Below are 18,725 nucleotides of genomic sequence, written 5' to 3' on the forward strand. Positions count from 1 at the left end.
GGAACAGTCACGTTACGCACTTAGCTATAAGATTCGTGTTGCAGATTAAATAGGACCATAAGATAGACCAGGTGAGCTAGAATCAACAGATAGACCAGGTTAGCTAAGACCATAAGATAGACCAGATGAGCTAGAATTAACAGATAGACCAGGTTAGCTAAGACCATAAGATAGACCAGGTGAGCTAGAATCAACAGATAGACCAGGTGAGCTAGAATCATCAGATAGACCAGGTTAGCTAGGATCATCAGATAGACCAGGTTAGCTAGGATCATCAGATAGACCAGGTGAGCTAGAATCATCAGATAGACCAGGTTAGCTAGAATCATCAGATAGACCAGGTTAGCTAGAACCAACAGATAAACCAGGTTAGCTAGGATCATCAGATGGACCAGGTTAGCTAGGATCATTAGATAGACCAGGTTAGCTAGGATCATCAGATAAACCAGGTGAGCTAGGATCATCAGATGGACCAGGTTAGCTAGGATCATCACATAGACCAGGTTAGCTAGGATCATCAGATAGACCAGGTGAGCTAGAATCATCAGATAGACCAGGTTAGCTAGAATCATCAGATAAACGAGGTGAGCTAGGATCATCAGATGGACCAGGTTAGCTAGGATCATAAGATAGACCAGGTTAGCTAGGATCATCAGATAAACCAGGTTAGCTAGGATCATCAGATAGACCAGGTGAGCTAGAATCATCAGATAGACCAGGTTAGCTAGGATCATCAGATAGACCAGGTTAGCTATAATCAACAGATAGACCAAGTTAGCTAGGATCATCAGATAAACCAGGTGAGCTAGGATCATCAGATGGACCAGGTGAGCTAGAATCAACAGATAGACCAGGTTAGCTAGAATCAACAGATAGACCAGGTTAGCTAGGATCATCAGATAGACCAGGTTAGATAGGATCATCAGATATACCAGGTTGGCTAGGATCATCAGATGGACCAGGTTAGCTAGAATCAACAGATAGACCAGGTGAGCTAGAATCAACAGATAGACCAGGTAAGCTGGAATCAACAGATAGACCAGGTGAGCTGGAATCAACAGATAGACCAGTATAGCTAGAATCATCAGATAGACCAGGTTAGCTAGGATCATCAGATAGACCAGGTTAGCTAGGATCATCAGATAGATCAGGTTAGCTAGGATCATCAGATAGACCAGGTTAGATAGGATAATCAGATAGACCAGGTGAGCTAGGATCATCAGATAGACCAGGTGAGCTAGAATCAACAGATAGACCAGGTGAGCGAGAATCAACAGATATACCAGGTTAGCTAAAATCAACAGATAGACCAGGTTAGATAGGATCATCAGATAGACCAGGTGAGCTAGGATCATCAGATAGACCAGGTGAGCTAGAATCATCAGATAGACCAGGTTAGCTGGAATCAACAGATAGACCAGGTTAGCTAGAATCAACAGATAGACCAAGTTAGATAGGATCATCAGATAGACCAGGTTAGATAGGATCATCAGATAGAGTTGGTTATATAGGATCATCAGATAGCGAACATTACCTTTCTCACTAGTTGGTAGTGAACATTATGTTTCTCCCTAACTGGCAGTGAACACTATGATTCTCACTGATCGGTAGTGAACATTATGTTTCTCCCTAACTGGCAGTGAACACTATGATTCTCACTGATCGGTAGTGAACATTATGTTTCTCACTAACTGGTGATGAACATTATGTTTCTCACTAACTTGTAGCGAACATTGTGTTTCTCACTAACTGGTGATGAACATTATGTTTCTCACTAACTTGTAGCGAACATTGTGTTTCTCACTAACTGGTGATGAACATTATGTTTCTCACTAACTTGTAGCGAACATTGTGTTTCTCACTAACTGGTGATGAACATTATGTTTCTCACTAACTTGTAGCGAACATTGTGTTTCTCACTAACTGGTGATGAACATTATGTTTCTCACTAATTGGTAATGAACATTGTGTTTCTCACTAATTGGTAATGAACATTATGTTTCACAATAACTGGTAGCGAACATTATGTTTCTCACTAACTGGTAATGAACATTGTGTTTCTCACTAACTGGTAATGAACATTTTGTTTAACACATAACTGGTAATGAACATTGTGTTTAACACTAACTGGTAATGAACATTGTGTTTAACACATAACTGGTAATGAACATTATGTTTAACACTAACTGGTAATGAACATTATGTTTAACACTAACTGGTAATGAACATTGTGTTTAACACATAACTGGTAATGAACATTATGTTTAACACTAACTGGTAATGAACATTATGTTTAACACTAACTGGTAATGAACATTGTGTTTAACACATAACTGGTAATGAACATTGTGTTTAACACATAACTGGTAATGAACATTATGTTTAACACATAACTGGTAATGAACATTGTGTTTAACACATAACTGGTAATGAACATTGTGTTTAACACTAACTGGTAATGAACATTGTGTTTAACACATAACTGGTAATAAACATTGTGTTTCTCACTAATTGGTAATGAACATTGTGTTTAACACTAACTGGTAATGAACATTGTGTTTAACACATAACTGGTAATGAACATTATGTTTAACACTAACTGGTAATGAACATTGTGTTTAACACATAACTGGTAATGAACATTGTGTTTAACACTAACTGGTAATGAACATTGTGTTTCTCACTAACTGGTAATGAACATTATGTTTAACACATAACTGGTAATGAACATTATGTTTAACACTAACTGATAATGAACATTATGTTTAACCTATAACTGGTAATGAACATTATGTTTAACACTAACTGGTAATGAACATTGTGTTTCTCACTAACTGCTAGCGAACATTGTGTTTCTCACTAACTGGTAATGAACATTATGTTTAACACATAACTGGTAATGAACATTATGTTTAACACTAACTGATAATGAACATTATGTTTAACCTATAACTGGTAATGAACATTATGTTTAACACTAACTGGTAATGAACATTGTGTTTCTCACTAACTGCTAGCGAACATTGTGTTTCTCACTAACTGGTAATGAACATTCTGTTTCTCACTAACCGGTAGCGAACATTATGTTTCTCACTAACTGGTAATGAACATTTTGTTTAACACATAACTGGTAATGAACATTATGTTTAACACATAACTGGCAATGAACATTGTGTTTAACACTAACTGGTAATGAACATTATGTTTCTCACTAACTGGTAATGAACATTGTGTTTAACACTAACTGGTAATGAACATTGTGTTTAACACTAACTGGTAATGAACATTATGTTTAACACATAACTGGTAATGAACATTGTGTTTAACACTCACTGGTAATGAACATTGTGTTTAACACTAACTGGTAATGAACATTGTGTTTAACACTAACTGGCAATGAACATTGTGTTTAACACTAACTGGCAATGAACATTGTGTTTAACACTAACTGGTAATGAACATTGTGTTTAACACTAACTGGTAATGAACATGTGTTTAACACATAACTGGTAATAAACATTGTGTTTCTCACTAACTGGTAATGAACATTGTGTTTAACACTAACTGGTAATGAACATTATGTTTAACACATAACTGGTAATGAACATTGTGTTTAACACTCACTGGTAATGAACATTGTGTTTAACACTAACTGGTAATGAACATTGTGTTTAACACTAACTGGCAATGAACATTGTGTTTAACACTAACTGGTAATGAACATTGTGTTTAACACTAACTGGTAATGAACATGTGTTTAACACATAACTGGTAATAAACATTGTGTTTCTCACTAACTGGTAATGAACATTGTGTTTAACACTAACTGGTAATGAACATTATGTTTAACACATAACTGGTAATGAACATTGTGTTTAACACTCACTGGTAATGAACATTGTGTTTAACACTAACTGGTAATGAACATTGTGTTTCTCACTAACTGGTAATGAACATTGTGTTTAACACTAACTGGTAATGAACATTATGTTTCTCACTAACTGGTAATGAACATTGTGTTTCTCTCTAACTGGTAATGAACATTGTGTTTAACACTCACTGGTAATGAACATTGTGTTTAACACTAACTGGTAATGAACATTGTGTTTAACACATAACTAATGTGTTATTGAATTGATAACACTTTCTTGTGGTATATACAGCATTCTGAAGTTCAAGATATTTATTCATCCAATGTTTGAACACAAGTAACTTTATTTCTCATTTCTAGAACTCTGAACTATTTTATTACCTGTTCGTTCTTAAGAGTAAAAATAAATGACTGGTGTTTCCTGTCATCAGAGGGCTCTAGGGAGGAAAGATTTTGAATTGGTAGAAAGTTTTGCTAATTATTTTCGAAAACAATTGATTAAAGCTGATATATTTGTAAACATTATCTGGCTGTACATTAGTGACAAGAACTAAAGAAGTGAGCAGCAACATTGAGGGATTCTGAGGCTAACAGTTAATATTAAATCCCCGTGATGCGCTCAGCGCATATAGCGTATTGCAAGGTAAATAGTAAACGTAACCAAGTTAAATGAATTTGAGTTTATAAGAAGAACGTTACAACAGATAGTTTGGGTTATTGCAAATGTTATTGTGTTATTTTTAGTGTAGATTGTAGGTCGTTTCATTTGTTTAATAATAATAAAAGTTTCAGGTAATTCTGGAGTGTTTTTTTTTATTTCTTGCTTTAATGATTACGGAAAAGTCTGTATATATAATTTTGGAAATTTCGTAAGATATAAAAGTTTACGACCGTTCTCAACAACTGTTAACGGAAGCGTGTATTTACCTGCATAGCACATATGTTTTCCAGCATAGTGAACCTCAATAAAATACATATATAACCATATACACAAATCGTTGAATAACCCTCAACCGTAGGGTAAACTCAACATCATATGTGTATGTTTTCATATTGAGTTACATGAAATTTCAAGTATAGAATGAAAACCAAGGTGTATTTTGTAATATGCTCAGTAAGTTAGGATATATTCAGTGTATAGAATGTCACGTTTTTTGTGTATCTGTATTTCTTGTTTTGTTTTCTTGTTGTTGTTGTCTTGATCAAATAACTTATTTTGTAATTTGAAGACGGATTTATATAAAATCTCTGTTTCTGTTTGGTAGCTGACGGTGTGAGGAGCGCCTCGCCGCGGTTCGCTGAGCCTATTCGGAACGTGACGAGGGCCGAAGGTCGTTCCTTGACGTTGGCTTGCGTGGTGGAAAACCTGGAACCATACAAGGTTTGCAAGATCTAATTAACTGATTACGCAAATTTAGACAAGTATGAGAGTAACATAAGTTCACATGTCTCGCATTCTGGTTTAAGTTTGGAGTGAAAGAAACCAATCCTTGGAACGTTTGTTGTCTCTAACGGGAAAGTTAATATTCGCTTTAGAAATTCAGTAAGTGTTATCAAGCCTACCATAAAACGGCGTAGTAACTGGTATTGTACAAAAACGGACATCCAACTAAGTTAGATAAATCTCAGAAACGTGACAAATGTCAACTTTTTTAACAGATACTGGAAAATTGGATGAGATGTATCCAAAATGTTCATCGTTTTCCTTATAGTTCGTAACTCAGTAATCGGAGATATTTAGGTGATAAATTAATTTGGTCTCTAATTAGGGTTAACAAATATTAGGGTTAACAGACCAGCCGTCAGTTTACTCGCTTCCGTTGTCGTTAGCTCCATTAGCGGTAATACAGGTAGGAAAGATTTTATTTCTTTAATTATGTAAATGAAGCTTAATGTTGGACTTCTTTTATGTTCATTACCTTGTATGAGTGAAATTCGCTCAAAATAATTAAAAATAATGAAAGAGTTATTCACTCGATAACGAAGACTTTACGTATGTTTACACGAGTGTATTATATGAATGAAATAAATTTCCACGGTACATACATTTTTTAACTGGGTAAAAACAAGAAACAACTACTTTAAAGGATTTGTTTTGTTGCTAATTCGATTGTTTTGAGTGCAACGCCACTAAAAGTTGGTTGGTGTGGGATTAATTCATCACTCATAACATAAAGGTCATATTAACGTGAAGCTAATGTTTTTTAGTTCTTGATATAGGGAAGGGGAGGAAACAGTTACCGAAAATGAAACGGAAGTTTTATTATCATATATCATTGAGTTAGTAAACAAATTTCTCTCGTCTCAGTCGTTACTTGTGTACCATCATATAATCTAAGCGCTTAACGTTCAGTGTCTAAATCTAATTTACTTTTTTTTTTTTACTGTTGTTGCTGTTTTCACCACTAGGTGTCGTGGATCCATATAAACCGACACATGCTCCTGACTCTTCATGATGCTGTGATCACAAGAAACCCACGTTTCCGAATAACTCATAACGGTCACAGCACGTGGGTACTTCATATTGATAATGTCCAGAAAGACGACCAGGGCGAATATATGTGTCAAATAAACACCAACCCAATGATTAGCCAGAGCGGCTATGTGACTGTTGTAGGTAAGTGTAAATGAACAGTGCCCATAAAGATGACCAGGGCCAATATACCGGTCACATGAACACTAATTGGTCAGAGCAGTTAGGTGTTCCAGTAAACAATAAGTTGACATGAATAAAATCACGAACCCAATTCTGATGTCAAATTACTTCAATAAAACTTATAAAGGTTATAATCAATCGGCTGAGTCCAGCTCAAACCCAGTGGCGGATTTAAAGTTGTGTGGACCCAGGGGCTAATAATTTTTGTGGGTCCTACATCCCATGCAATTTTACATATAATAAAATTTTCAATGGGTCCCCATTAAGACCATGGGCCCTGGGACTGAGCCCTCTCTAGCTCCTACCTAAATGCACACTGTTCACACTAAAGATACCGTTCATCTCATCGAAGGCTCGGCATGACCAGGTGGATAGGGCATTCGGCTTGTAATCTGAGGGTCGGGGGTTCGAATCCTCATCACATCAAACATGCTCGTCCTTTTAGCCGTGGGGACGTTTGTGTGTTGGGTAATCCTACTATTCATTGGTAAAAGAGTAGCCTAAGAGCTGGCGCTGGGTGGTGATGACTAGCTGCCTTTCCTCTACTCTTAGACTGCTAAATTAGGGACGGCTAGCGGAGATAGCTCTCCTGTAGCTTTGTACGAAATTCGAAAACCAAACCAAGCAACCGATGGTGTAAATAGCATCGTTACAGTGTCTGACTTATCCTATCTAGCCAAGATGGTAAGACCTGGTAATGGATATAAAGCATCTTCGACAGTGGTTTAAGCAGATATATTATAGTTATCACTCTTTAAATGTTTATTTACTTTCACTTATAATAAGTATACTACATAAAGTCCAGGAAGATGACCAGACATGATACGTTAACTATGCACCATAGCCAATATTGTATAGGGCTGATATTATATGTGACCTTCCAGTAACAATGAGAAGTCTCACCACCCTGTGGCTAAGGTTCGCGAGACAGTAAGGATGATTTATGAAGTCTGTCAAATCTCGAGGTCTTACTTAAGTGGTGCACGAGCTTTTCTAGAAACCAAGTTTTTCATATCTTTGAAAATTCAAACAAAAACTCTTCTAGACTGAAATACTTTGTTTTCTACAGGAGTTTCTAAGAGATCATGGTTTGTAAACTAGTTCTTAAAAAAAACATCGTTTTGTGTAATACTTCCTTAAAAAATGAACAGGGTTTACTGTTTTTATAGGAGGCACTAAGGGACCAAAGACTTAACAGGACCGATTAGTTCAGTATAAATCCCCTAAAAATGAACAGGGTTTACTGTTTTTATAGGAGGCACTAAGGGACCAAAGGCTTAACAGGACCGATTAGTTCAGTATAAAGCTCCTAAAAATGAACAGGGTTTACTGTTTTTATAGGAGGCACTAAGGGACCAAAGGCTTAACAGGACCGATTAGTTCAGTATAAAGCTCCTAAAAATGAACAGGGTTTACTGTTTTTATAGGAGGCACTAAGGGACCAAAGACTTAACTGGATCGTTTAGTTCAGTATAAAGCCCCTTAAAATGAACAGGGTTTGGCCCGGCATGGCCAAGCGTGTTAAGGCGTTCGACTCGTAATCCGAGGATCGCGGGTTCGAATTGCGGTCGGACCAAACATGCTCGCCATTTCAACCTTGGGGGCGATATAATATGGCGGTCAATTCCACTATTCGTTGATAAAAGAGTAACCTATTAACCTATTAAGAGTTAGGGACGGCTAGCGTAGATAGCCATCAAGTAGCTTTTCGCGAAATTCAAAACAAACAAACAGGGTTTACTCTTTCGATATGATGCACCAAAGGATCAAAGACTGTAACTGAACTTTGGACAAAGATTCTGTAACTCCCTTACAACAACAAGTGTTACTGTCACGGATACTACACTTGAATATAACCCTCAGAAACAATATTGTAACTCACTATTTAATTTTCTCAAATCAACAGGTTAGAATTAATACAAAACAGAAACATACATAAACTCAAGATAATACTGTAAATGTGTCATTCTACTGGAAAATTATATACGATTATAAACGAGCTTTTATTATTAGTATATAGTAGTTGTTTTGTACTTTACGTTTCATTAGATTCTATAAGCATATTGCACGTACTTTCTAGAAATCTAGCTGATTGTAATCTATAAAGCAGTGTTAGAAGAGCCACGTTATAGCTCTCGCCTTAAATGCTAACCAATTTGCATTTAAATTATTTTAAGATAAAATTTTCCCTCGGGTGAACTTGATTTAAATGCATTGACGTTCCTAATTAATTTAAATCGAACTCAAACTTTAAAGGTTTATTGAATATTATTATTAACATTTCTACGAGAAATTTACCAAAATACTATTGGTTATGCGACTGTGTGTAGAAGTGGAATATAAGACACTGAGAGTTAGGGTTAATTGTTGTGTGCTCAGATACATTTATTAACTTAGAAACGAGCATACTAAAGGTTTAACTTTTGCAGCCTAATATTGACACCCATCTTGATTGTGTTAAGTTTTGTAATATTTTGAGAATAATTGTTAAAAGTGTAAACTTACTGCTTTCTCTCAAAGGTTGTATTAGTTGGTAAATCGTCGGTTAGGGTTAGCATCAACTCCGTGAAAGTTCACGTCTTTCTTAAATACGCCTCCCATAATTAATAGTGGCCTAGTGGGCGTCGAGTCCAGCTGATAACCCAGAGATCCATGGTTCGCAACAAGATCGCGATCCGTACTTTGGGACCGTGAATGAGTGGTACAGATGGCAGTAAAGTTACTTTGATAAGAGTTAGCGGTGGGTGGTATCAAGTGGATAATGTGATTTATAAGTTCTCAGCTGAAAATGAAAGAGGGTCAACCGAGATAACCCAGTTTTGTTGTCGTTTGTTGTTTTAAATCAGTTTAATATTTGTGGGTGCTTTAATTCCAAGTAGTGTGATAGTTTACCAAACTAGTTTCTGCTGACCTTAATATTGGAAGAAAACGTGACTTAAAACTGTCTTTAGATAAGTACATAGTTTTACAATACGAATCTCAAGTTAATAGGTATTTTAAAGACAGATTTGTGAAACGACCACGCATATATCTTATGAAATTCTTAAATTTTATCGTAAGTACTGGATTAGGATATCGGCTCCACAAAGATAGCACAGACTCCAACAAAACAGGGGCGTCAAGAGGCGGCTATGGCTGCAGAGGTGTTATACAGTATATACAGCGACATTTAAGATAATACTATACCACTTTATTTCAGATCTACACTATAGAATAAACATCTGGCGTCACTCAATGAGAAAATGTGGAGGTTGGACGGAGGTAAAGCAGAATAATTAAGCCTTTTATCGCCAGTGTATCACAGTCACTTGCCATCATGGCCACACTTAGTTCCTACTTCAGAGATCGCGAGAGAGAGCTGCCTGTTCTTTTGTTGTATTTTGTAACAACAACATTCTGTACAAAGTTGGTGAAAAATTTAAGCTTTCCATAAACAGCGCAAGATGAAGATGGATCCAACAAGCATTACAAGAATGGAGATGGATTCAACAAACAGTCCAAAAATGGACTAAGATAAATCTAACAAACAGTACAAGAATGGAGATAGATCCAACGATCAGCACAAGAATGTGATTAGATCCAATAAGCAGAATAAGAATGGAGATGAATCCATCAAGCAATACAAGAATAGAGATGGATTGTACAAGAATCACGTGGATGGAACCAGATCCATAAAGCAAACTCTCTTTTGGATTGCTAAAAGCAGTAAACCTCAAATTGACAGTACATGATATGTAAAACTGGCTCACTGGCAATACTGCGTCAGTGTTGGTCTCAAGATGGAATTTAGTAAGATGATGTAAGAGGCTAACAAGCTCCATGGATGTATGTGTCAGACCACAAAGGGGTAAAACTAAGTGAAGAAGCTAACAAACTCCATGGATGTATGTGTCACACCACAGAGGAGTAAAGCTAAGTAAAGATGCTAACAAGCTCCATGGATGTATGTGGTGTCAGACCACAAAGGGGTAAAGCTAAGTAAAGATGCTAACAAGCTCCATGGATGTATGTGGTGTCAGACCACAAAGGGGTAAAGCTAAGTAAAGATGCTAACAAGCTCCATGGATGTATGTGTCAGACCACAAAGGGGTAAAGCTAAGTAAAGATGCTAACAAGCTCCATGGATGTATGTGGTGTCAGACCACAAGGGGTAAAGCTAAGTAAAGATGCTAACAAGCTCCATGGATGTATGTGGTGTCAGACCACAAAGGGGTAAAGCTAAGTAAAGATGCTAACAAGCTCCATGGATGTATGTGTCAGACCACAAAGGGGTAGACTCCAATAGATGACCCTTTACGTGTCCTCTACCCTAGTAAGATGAAAGCAACAACCATGGTGTGTCTTCACCAACATTCAGAGGAAATAACATGCTAAAAAATATATACCGAATGGTCTAGCTAGGATGTGGAATTGACAGAACAGTCTACAGTCAAAAGGCTACTTGTCTAGGAACTGTCTTCCCCCTGGTGAGAAGCAGCTAATCTCTACACGAGGGGTCGGGTGTAGAGGTTGTCATTTAGTACAATAAGTCATTCACCGATTTAGGAAATATTTTACAACAGATCTTAAGACAAACATAAGTTCAGGATTATTTTGACATGGATGGTTGTATACATTGCAATGTATGTGTAAAAAATCTCTCTAAATTAGAAATATTATAATCGATTTGTCAGGTAAAATAATTGAGTAAAGTAATAATAATTTCAAGAAGGTTTAGTTGTTTTTTTTTAATTACGCACAACTACACGCTAGCCATCCCAAGTTCAGCAGTATAACACTAGAGAGAGGTACTTGACATCACCACTCACCGCCAAGTAGGTGGCTACTCTTTTACCAACGAATAGTGGGATTGGTCGTCACATAATAACATTGCCACAGCTGAAAGGACGAGCGTGTTGAGTGCGATGAGAATTCGAACCCGCAACCCTCAGATTGAGAGTCGAACCCTCATCACCTACCCATGCTATTAAATAAATAACACATTTAAATGGTAATAATAATTTGATTGAAGTAATTAATTATTAATAATAAAATAGCACCAAACATGCTCGCCCTCCCAGCCGTGGGGGCGTTATAATGTGACGGTCAATCCCACTATTCGTTGGTAAAAGAGTAGCCTAAGAGTTGGCGGTGGGTGGTGATTACTAGCTGCCTTCCCTCTAGTCTTACACTGCTAAATTAGGGACGGCTAGCACATATAGCCCTCGTGTAACTTTGCGCGAAATTCAAAAACAATGTTAATTTAATTAACATAATTAAGTAATTCATAGTAAAATTAACATAATTAATTAGTAGATTAGAATAATAACTTAATTAACATAATTAATTATTATTAATAAAATAATATTTGATTAACATAATTGATTAGTTGATTAAATTAATAACTTAATTAACATAATTAATTATTAATAATAAAATAATAATTTAATTAACATCCTTAACTGATATAAAAATAAATTATTAATTTTATCGAATGTGTGTGTTTTTCTGCTATGTTTACCGAATACAATCGAACCCTCTTTTAGCGTCGTAAAAATCCACAGACTTGTCGCTGTTTTAGCGGACGAATATTTATTTTATCAAGCTTCGGATTTTATTTAACCGTTTTTACGTATAAAAAAAAATAAAAACAAATCCAAGGGTAAATCTGTTTATTAAAAATCTGAGGTATATATGTATAGATATTTACAAAACTTCATCAGAATGTTTCGATGAAGATCCCTTATCATGTTGTTTTTAGTGCCACCCAAAATTGACGAAGACATTACCAGTTCTGACAGGGAAGTGAAGGAAGGAAGTCACGTGACTCTACAGTGCCGAGCCTCGGGGATACCTGCCCCAAACATAACATGGAGACGAGAGGATAACCAGGAGATTATTATAGGAAAGAAAAAAGGTGGGATTTTCAACTTTTCATTTACGAAATTTCAATAAATTTTGGTGGCAAAAATAATTTAATTGTAGAAAGTAAAATGACGTGATTTTCGTAACAGTAAGAGATAATAACAGATGACTTACCCTCATATCTTCCTATATACAAAATCTTAGTCGAGGATATAAAACAAAACAAACACTTTTGTGTTCTACCTTCATATATCCTTCCTAACTAACCCTAAACTGCTTTGACCTCACTTAATCTTTATAAAAGTGAGGCTATTACGTAAATTACACTTCCCTTTCTTCAGGCTGTGTTTCTTTTTTAGTGTTTCTACTATAAGCGCTTTTTTTCAAGTCAACAATAGAAGCGACAAGAAAGTGATGGGTCTGCCATCAGTAAGAGATCTCGTCCGACAGTTAATGCTCTATAATTGCTGTCTTCGGATGACTCCATAATAGATTCAATTGGTCGAAGACGTAGCAGCTATTATAAGCTGGAAAAAAAACAAAACGGAAACACGGGTAAATGTGTCGGCGTTACGTAATTACAAGATCATGTGATTGGCCTTGATCTGTCCATTTGAATGTCTTATTATCGTAGCTGACCACATCAGCAACACGAACTTTCTTCACGTCACACAAAGAGAACCCAATGAAAAGTTAGTTTTGTTTGGAGGCTCTTACTGGACCCGCGTCAGAATGCTGACCCAGAACAACTTTGAACAAATGCTTTTGTTTTGTGGATGTGCCCTCCTAAATGTGGACTTGGGGTCGAGGTTTATTACTGTACAACGGAAATGGTCAATTGCTTTACCACCTATTCCTGTTATTAAGCGAACTTTCGACATGAATTTTTTTTTTGTTTAACGTAAGGGCCAATACATGTTACTTAATACTTGCTAGTCATCATCAAATTAATAAACGTGTATTTCTTAACAACAACATTCTGTATAAGTGTTATAATAACATATATTGTAATAAGTATATACTTATTACCCTAGACACATAATTGTTTCGTTATAAATTGCATTATTTTTTTCACCCGAGTTTTATCTCAATAACTTGTGGATTGGATACTTTCGGAAATCTGAAGGCTTACAACTCCTAAAAGTGGGTTTTAGTACCAGTGGTGGGCACAGCACATTTAGCTCATTCTATAGTTTTGCGTTTAACATCAAACAAACAGCCAAAACTGATTCCTGCAATAAGCTGTTTGTTTGTTTTCAATTTCGCGCAAACTTATACGAGGACTACGTGCGTTAGCCCTCCCTAAATTTGGAAGTGTAAGACTAGACGAAAAGCAGCTAGTCACCACTACCAACTCTTGGGCTGTTCTTGTCTTTTACTAACGAATAATGGGATTACCATCACATAATAACTGCCCCCCACGGCTTAAGGGGCAAGCATGTTTAGTGTAACAGGGATTCGAACCTGCAACCCTCAAATTGCGAGTCGAGCGCTCTAACCATCTGACTATGCCGGAATAATCGGTCTGGAACTTTCACTTTAAATGTTTATAACTGTTTTATTGATCATCCATGGATTTTTCGGATGTAGGTTCAAATTTTGCTTGAAATAATCTAACTCATCACTGTGTTTGTAAGTCATTTAACAAACTTAGTTGATGCTACTTAGAAATTCATTATTTTTTACCAGAAAAATCCACCTCGCGAGTAGAATATTTACTTAAGACATTGCACGTTCATTTAATTAACTTACAATTTTATTTGACACTTTACACGTTTATTAAATCGCCTTACAATTGTATTTAATATTTACACGTTTATTTAATCGACTTACATTTTTTGTTTAACACTTTACACGTTTATTAAATCGCCTTACAATTTTATTTAACATTTACACGTTTATTTAATCGACTTACATTTTTTTGTTTAACACTTTACACGTTTATTAAATCTCCAATTTATTTAACATTTACACGTTTATTTTATTTTTTAACTACATATTTTAAATACGTTTCGACAACAGAGTACGTATTATCCAAAAGTAAACATGGTAAGTCGCCTACAAATGACACTACATAGGATATGTGAATAACCAGTACATTGGATTCTATGTTGTTCGAAACTCACCATGTTTATCGAGATAAGTTCACCTTTTGTGATAGGTTTTTCTCATGTTATTATAGCAAATAACGTTCAAATCTTACACCACTCAAGAGAAAAATAGTTGTTGTTGTATATGATACCTGAATAGATAGTAAGCCTAAATATCAACCAGTGAAGAAAGGTTTATTACATACAAATACATTCATTGGTTCTCTCGTCAGGAGACTGTTACTTATTTGTTATTTTTAGGTAAAAGTTAAGCTCATGGAACATCTGTTTATATGTTATACATATAATATTTAAAGCTTTTTTGGATATTCATTTTTCTGTTTGTTTTTTTTGTTGTTTTTTAATTTCGCGCAAAGCTACTGAGGGCTATCTGCGCTAGCCGTACCTCATTTAGCAGTGTAAGACTAGAGGGAAGGCAGCTAGTCATCACCACCCACCGCCAACTCTTGGGCCTCTTTACCAACGAATAGTGGGATTAACCGTCACATTATAACGCCCCCACGGCTGGAAGGGCGAGCATGTTTGGTACGACGAGGATTCGAACCCGCGACCTTCGGATTAGGAGTCGAACGCCTTAACACACTTGGCCATGCCGGGCCATTCATTTTTTAAAATAATTCTACTGAATATGTAAAACGAATAAAAAAATAAAGTTTAACAAACACCATTCCTTTAGCCTAATACGTTCTGGTTAATGGTACCAAGTAGACGTTCCTGGAGTGTTAACGTGCTATGTAATTTATTAAAATAGATGGTATTTATGTATTTTTCACAGAACAATGCTAAAATATTTATGTATTAGTCTGAGAAACATGGCGTTTTTTATTCTTTATTAAACCAGTATGCAAGCTGCGTTTAGTAAGAGTATATCTTCTTCATTTATGTTGAGTTTCGGTATTCTCTTATACAGGATATGATATCCACAAATTCATTTTTATTTAACTAAAATGTACTTAAGACTGTAATAGTTCTGTTGAATAATTATTTCGATCTAGCTAAGAGGTCGTACTTGTCGTGTCTTTCAGTTACCAAGGTCGTGGGAGACATTTTGGACATTTATCACGTCAAAAGAACACACATGGGAGCATATCTTTGTATAGCCTCAAACCAGGTACAACCATCTGTCAGCAAAAGGATCTTACTTAATGTGAAATGTGAGTTACCATTTACAAGTCTGCTTTGTAATCGAAATATTAGATCCTTAAATTACAGTCTAATCCAGAATATGGTTTGTAACTCTTATATTTTTAGACTTAGTTAAGAGTGCTGAGATTTAAAAAGGCTTCGCGAACTGGTATCGTAAGTAATCACAGAGAAGAAGTGCTATTTGGGTAAAGGTTTGAAGCAGAACTGGCTATTATCAGTAATAACAGAGAACAAGTGCTTGGGTTTAAGTAGGCTAAGCAGACGCTGGTATTGTAAGTAATCATGGCGATCAAGTGCTAAGCTTTAAAAAGGCTTAGCGAACTGGTGTTGTGAGTAATCACAGAGAATCATTGCTAAGAAAATCATGATTATTCATCCATGACGAGTGTTATTTATTTATTTTGTTTTTGTAATATTTTATTGATATTTTGTTTTGTAATTTCTCTCGTACAAATGTATAAATATAATTTTACGGAAACAGCGAAAGTAAAGAAGCAGCCACGTCACTGAAGTTCCGAAACTGTCTTTGGTCAAGAGCTTATCTAAATTTTAGGTTTGGTTGGTTTGTTTTGAATTTCGCGCAAAGCTACACGAGGATATCTGCGCTAGACGTCCCCAATTTTGCAGTGTAAGACAGCTATTCATCACCACCCTCCGCCAATTCTTGAACTGCTCTTTTATCAACGAATAGTGAGAGTCACCATCACATTATAACGCCCCAAGAGCTGAAAGGGCGAGCATGTTTGGTGCGAGTCATGTCCCTTAACCACCTGGCCATGCCGGGCCTGCTAAAACATAGATATTTAATATTCATTACATCTAGAATATCACATCGTTATCAGTGTTAACTCGAAATCGCGCTTTCTAAGATTTTTTATATTGTTTACTTTTGTAAATTTATCAAAAGAATGAACCCTTACTGTATGTAATGAAAGTAGATTTCTCACGCTCTGTTGAAAATGGTGGTGGCGCTGGTTGTTCTGCTCTTATACTTCGTAAGAGAAACAACTTAACCTGAAAAGAATAGTTATGCTTATTATGAAACCTATCTATGCAGAGAGTTTTTTATTTGTTGTCATTTGTATAATGCTGTTATATTATGGCGATTTAATCCAAGATTAGTGAATGTCTATTGTTGTAATTCGGTAAAATGTAATCCACAGTCGTTATTCATGAGAAGATCTCGCTTTTCTTTCTTCAGATGGATTCTCTTTGTTTCTTACAGTGCTCAAAATTCGAAGAAAAAGCGGTGAATACATTGAATTGTAAGGCGTAGTAGGTAATGTCTTCTAAGGATTATCCGAGCTTTAATTCTTGTGTCAGGCCCGGCATGGCCAAGTGGGTTGAGGCGTTCGATTCATAATCTGAGGGACGCGGGTTCGAATCCCTGTCGCACCAAACATGCTCGCCCTTTCAACTGTGGGGGCGTTATAATGTGATAATCCCATTATTCGTTGGTAAAAGAGCCCAAGGGTTGGCGGTGGGTGGTGATGACTAGTTGCCTTCCTCTAGTCTTACACTGCTAAATTAGGGACGGCTAGCGCAGATAGCCCACGTGTAGCTTTGCGCGAAATTCAAAACAAGCAAACAATTCTCGTGTCTTGAAGCCCTCTAGTGGACACTTTAGTTATACATGCTCCATTTTTATAAATGAAAAAGCACGTGATCTTTCCTAGACTGATTACAACACTAGTTCAGATTATAAAACAGTCACACTTACGAATACAAATGTTTATACAAAATATAATAATTTCCAAACATATTTGTTTACCTTAGTATGAGTAAATTATTTATGCGATAACGCTAGAGTCTCGTGCGCACGTGGGCGTGCTCAAGTTTCAAATCATCACAGGAAGGTGAATCTCTCCATCCCTCGATCAGAGCAAACTACCTGTATAAATCAAAGTTAAAACTAGTCTAGTAAACAGTGTAACTAGTTTAATAGATCAAACTTACTGATAGTATATTTATTATCATCTGGGCTCTCTCACTATTCAGTATTTTAGCCATAATCCCAATAGTTCATTACAAGGTCCAGTCAGTTTAAGAAATTTTGAATTACTTTAATTCCATGTAAAAGCAAACGGTGTCAGTTTCTTAACAGTTTTTACTCTGTTTTTACTGGTCGTTTGGAATTGTCACTGTTATGTTTGTTGTCATCTGGATACACGGATAAAGTAATTACGTTTGTTCACGTCATTGCTAGCCTACACTGCTGTATATTACAATATTAAAACTGATTAATTTGTGTACAAACTTTAGTCGCGAACAACTTGCCGTACTAATTACGTTTCAGGCTCTAAGTTCAAGCAACTGTTCGGACATAAATGTTCTTTCGAACGTGTATTCTGCCAAACAAAATGGCTTGCTTTTTTATAGCTGTATTTTGTCACATAAAAACTTATGTATTAGTAAAGGTGCTATCGAAAGTGTATTCTGTCAGTTTCAGGATAGGAAACACTAACGGCTATAGTTACCCTATATATTGACGTTACACGAGTTAAATGATGTTATGAAACAGTAACCGGTTGTAGTTACTGTTACGAATATATATTGACATTGCACGATTTCCACACGTTTGTCAAAACTGTAACTGTCTGTCGTTACCCTCGAAGTATATATGTAATGGCGTTACAAGATACAAACACGTACGTTAAAACAGTAACTGGCAGTCGTTAACCCTAAGTATATATGTAATGCGTTACAACATGCAAACATGTTCGTTAAAACATTAACTGGCAGTCGTGACTCCTATGTATACACGTTGTTATGTTATAATATATCAACATTTTGGCACAATTTAAATATGAATAAAATGTTCTAACTCAGGATATTTGTTTTCGTACCTTATTTAAAAACACCAATCAAAACGGTTATATTTAAATGCCCTAAAATGAATTGTTTTAAATATTTTGTATATGACAAATCATATCGTAAACTGCTGAGTTAACTGAGTGATAATTTGTACGTTATTGGATTACCAAAATAGAACATCAGTCGTTGTAGATAGATAAAATAACGCTTGTCATTGAATATATTTTGTCATGTACACTTATTTTCTAACGCCACATACTTTTCTCTAAACGCATTATTCTCT

General features: G+C 35.9%; 1 protein-coding gene across 1 annotated transcript in view; it reads left to right on the plus strand.

Moving 5' to 3' along the window:
* LOC143242335 (neurotrimin-like) overlaps positions 1 to 15,759 on the plus strand; it is a 471,256-nt gene extending 455,497 nt beyond the window's left edge. The window contains exons 2-6 of the mRNA XM_076485695.1: positions 5,137 to 5,252; positions 6,281 to 6,488; positions 12,268 to 12,423; positions 15,508 to 15,636; positions 15,734 to 15,759. Coding sequence (XP_076341810.1) covers positions 5,137 to 5,252; positions 6,281 to 6,488; positions 12,268 to 12,423; positions 15,508 to 15,636; positions 15,734 to 15,759 — 635 coding nt within the window. The remainder of the gene's footprint in view (positions 1 to 5,136; positions 5,253 to 6,280; positions 6,489 to 12,267; positions 12,424 to 15,507; positions 15,637 to 15,733) is intronic.
* The last annotated feature ends 2,966 nt before the right edge of the window (positions 15,760 to 18,725 follow it).

This window comes from Tachypleus tridentatus, unplaced genomic scaffold (assembly GCF_004210375.1).
Source record: "Tachypleus tridentatus isolate NWPU-2018 unplaced genomic scaffold, ASM421037v1 Hic_cluster_2, whole genome shotgun sequence".
Lineage (NCBI taxonomy): Eukaryota > Metazoa > Arthropoda > Merostomata > Xiphosura > Limulidae > Tachypleus > Tachypleus tridentatus.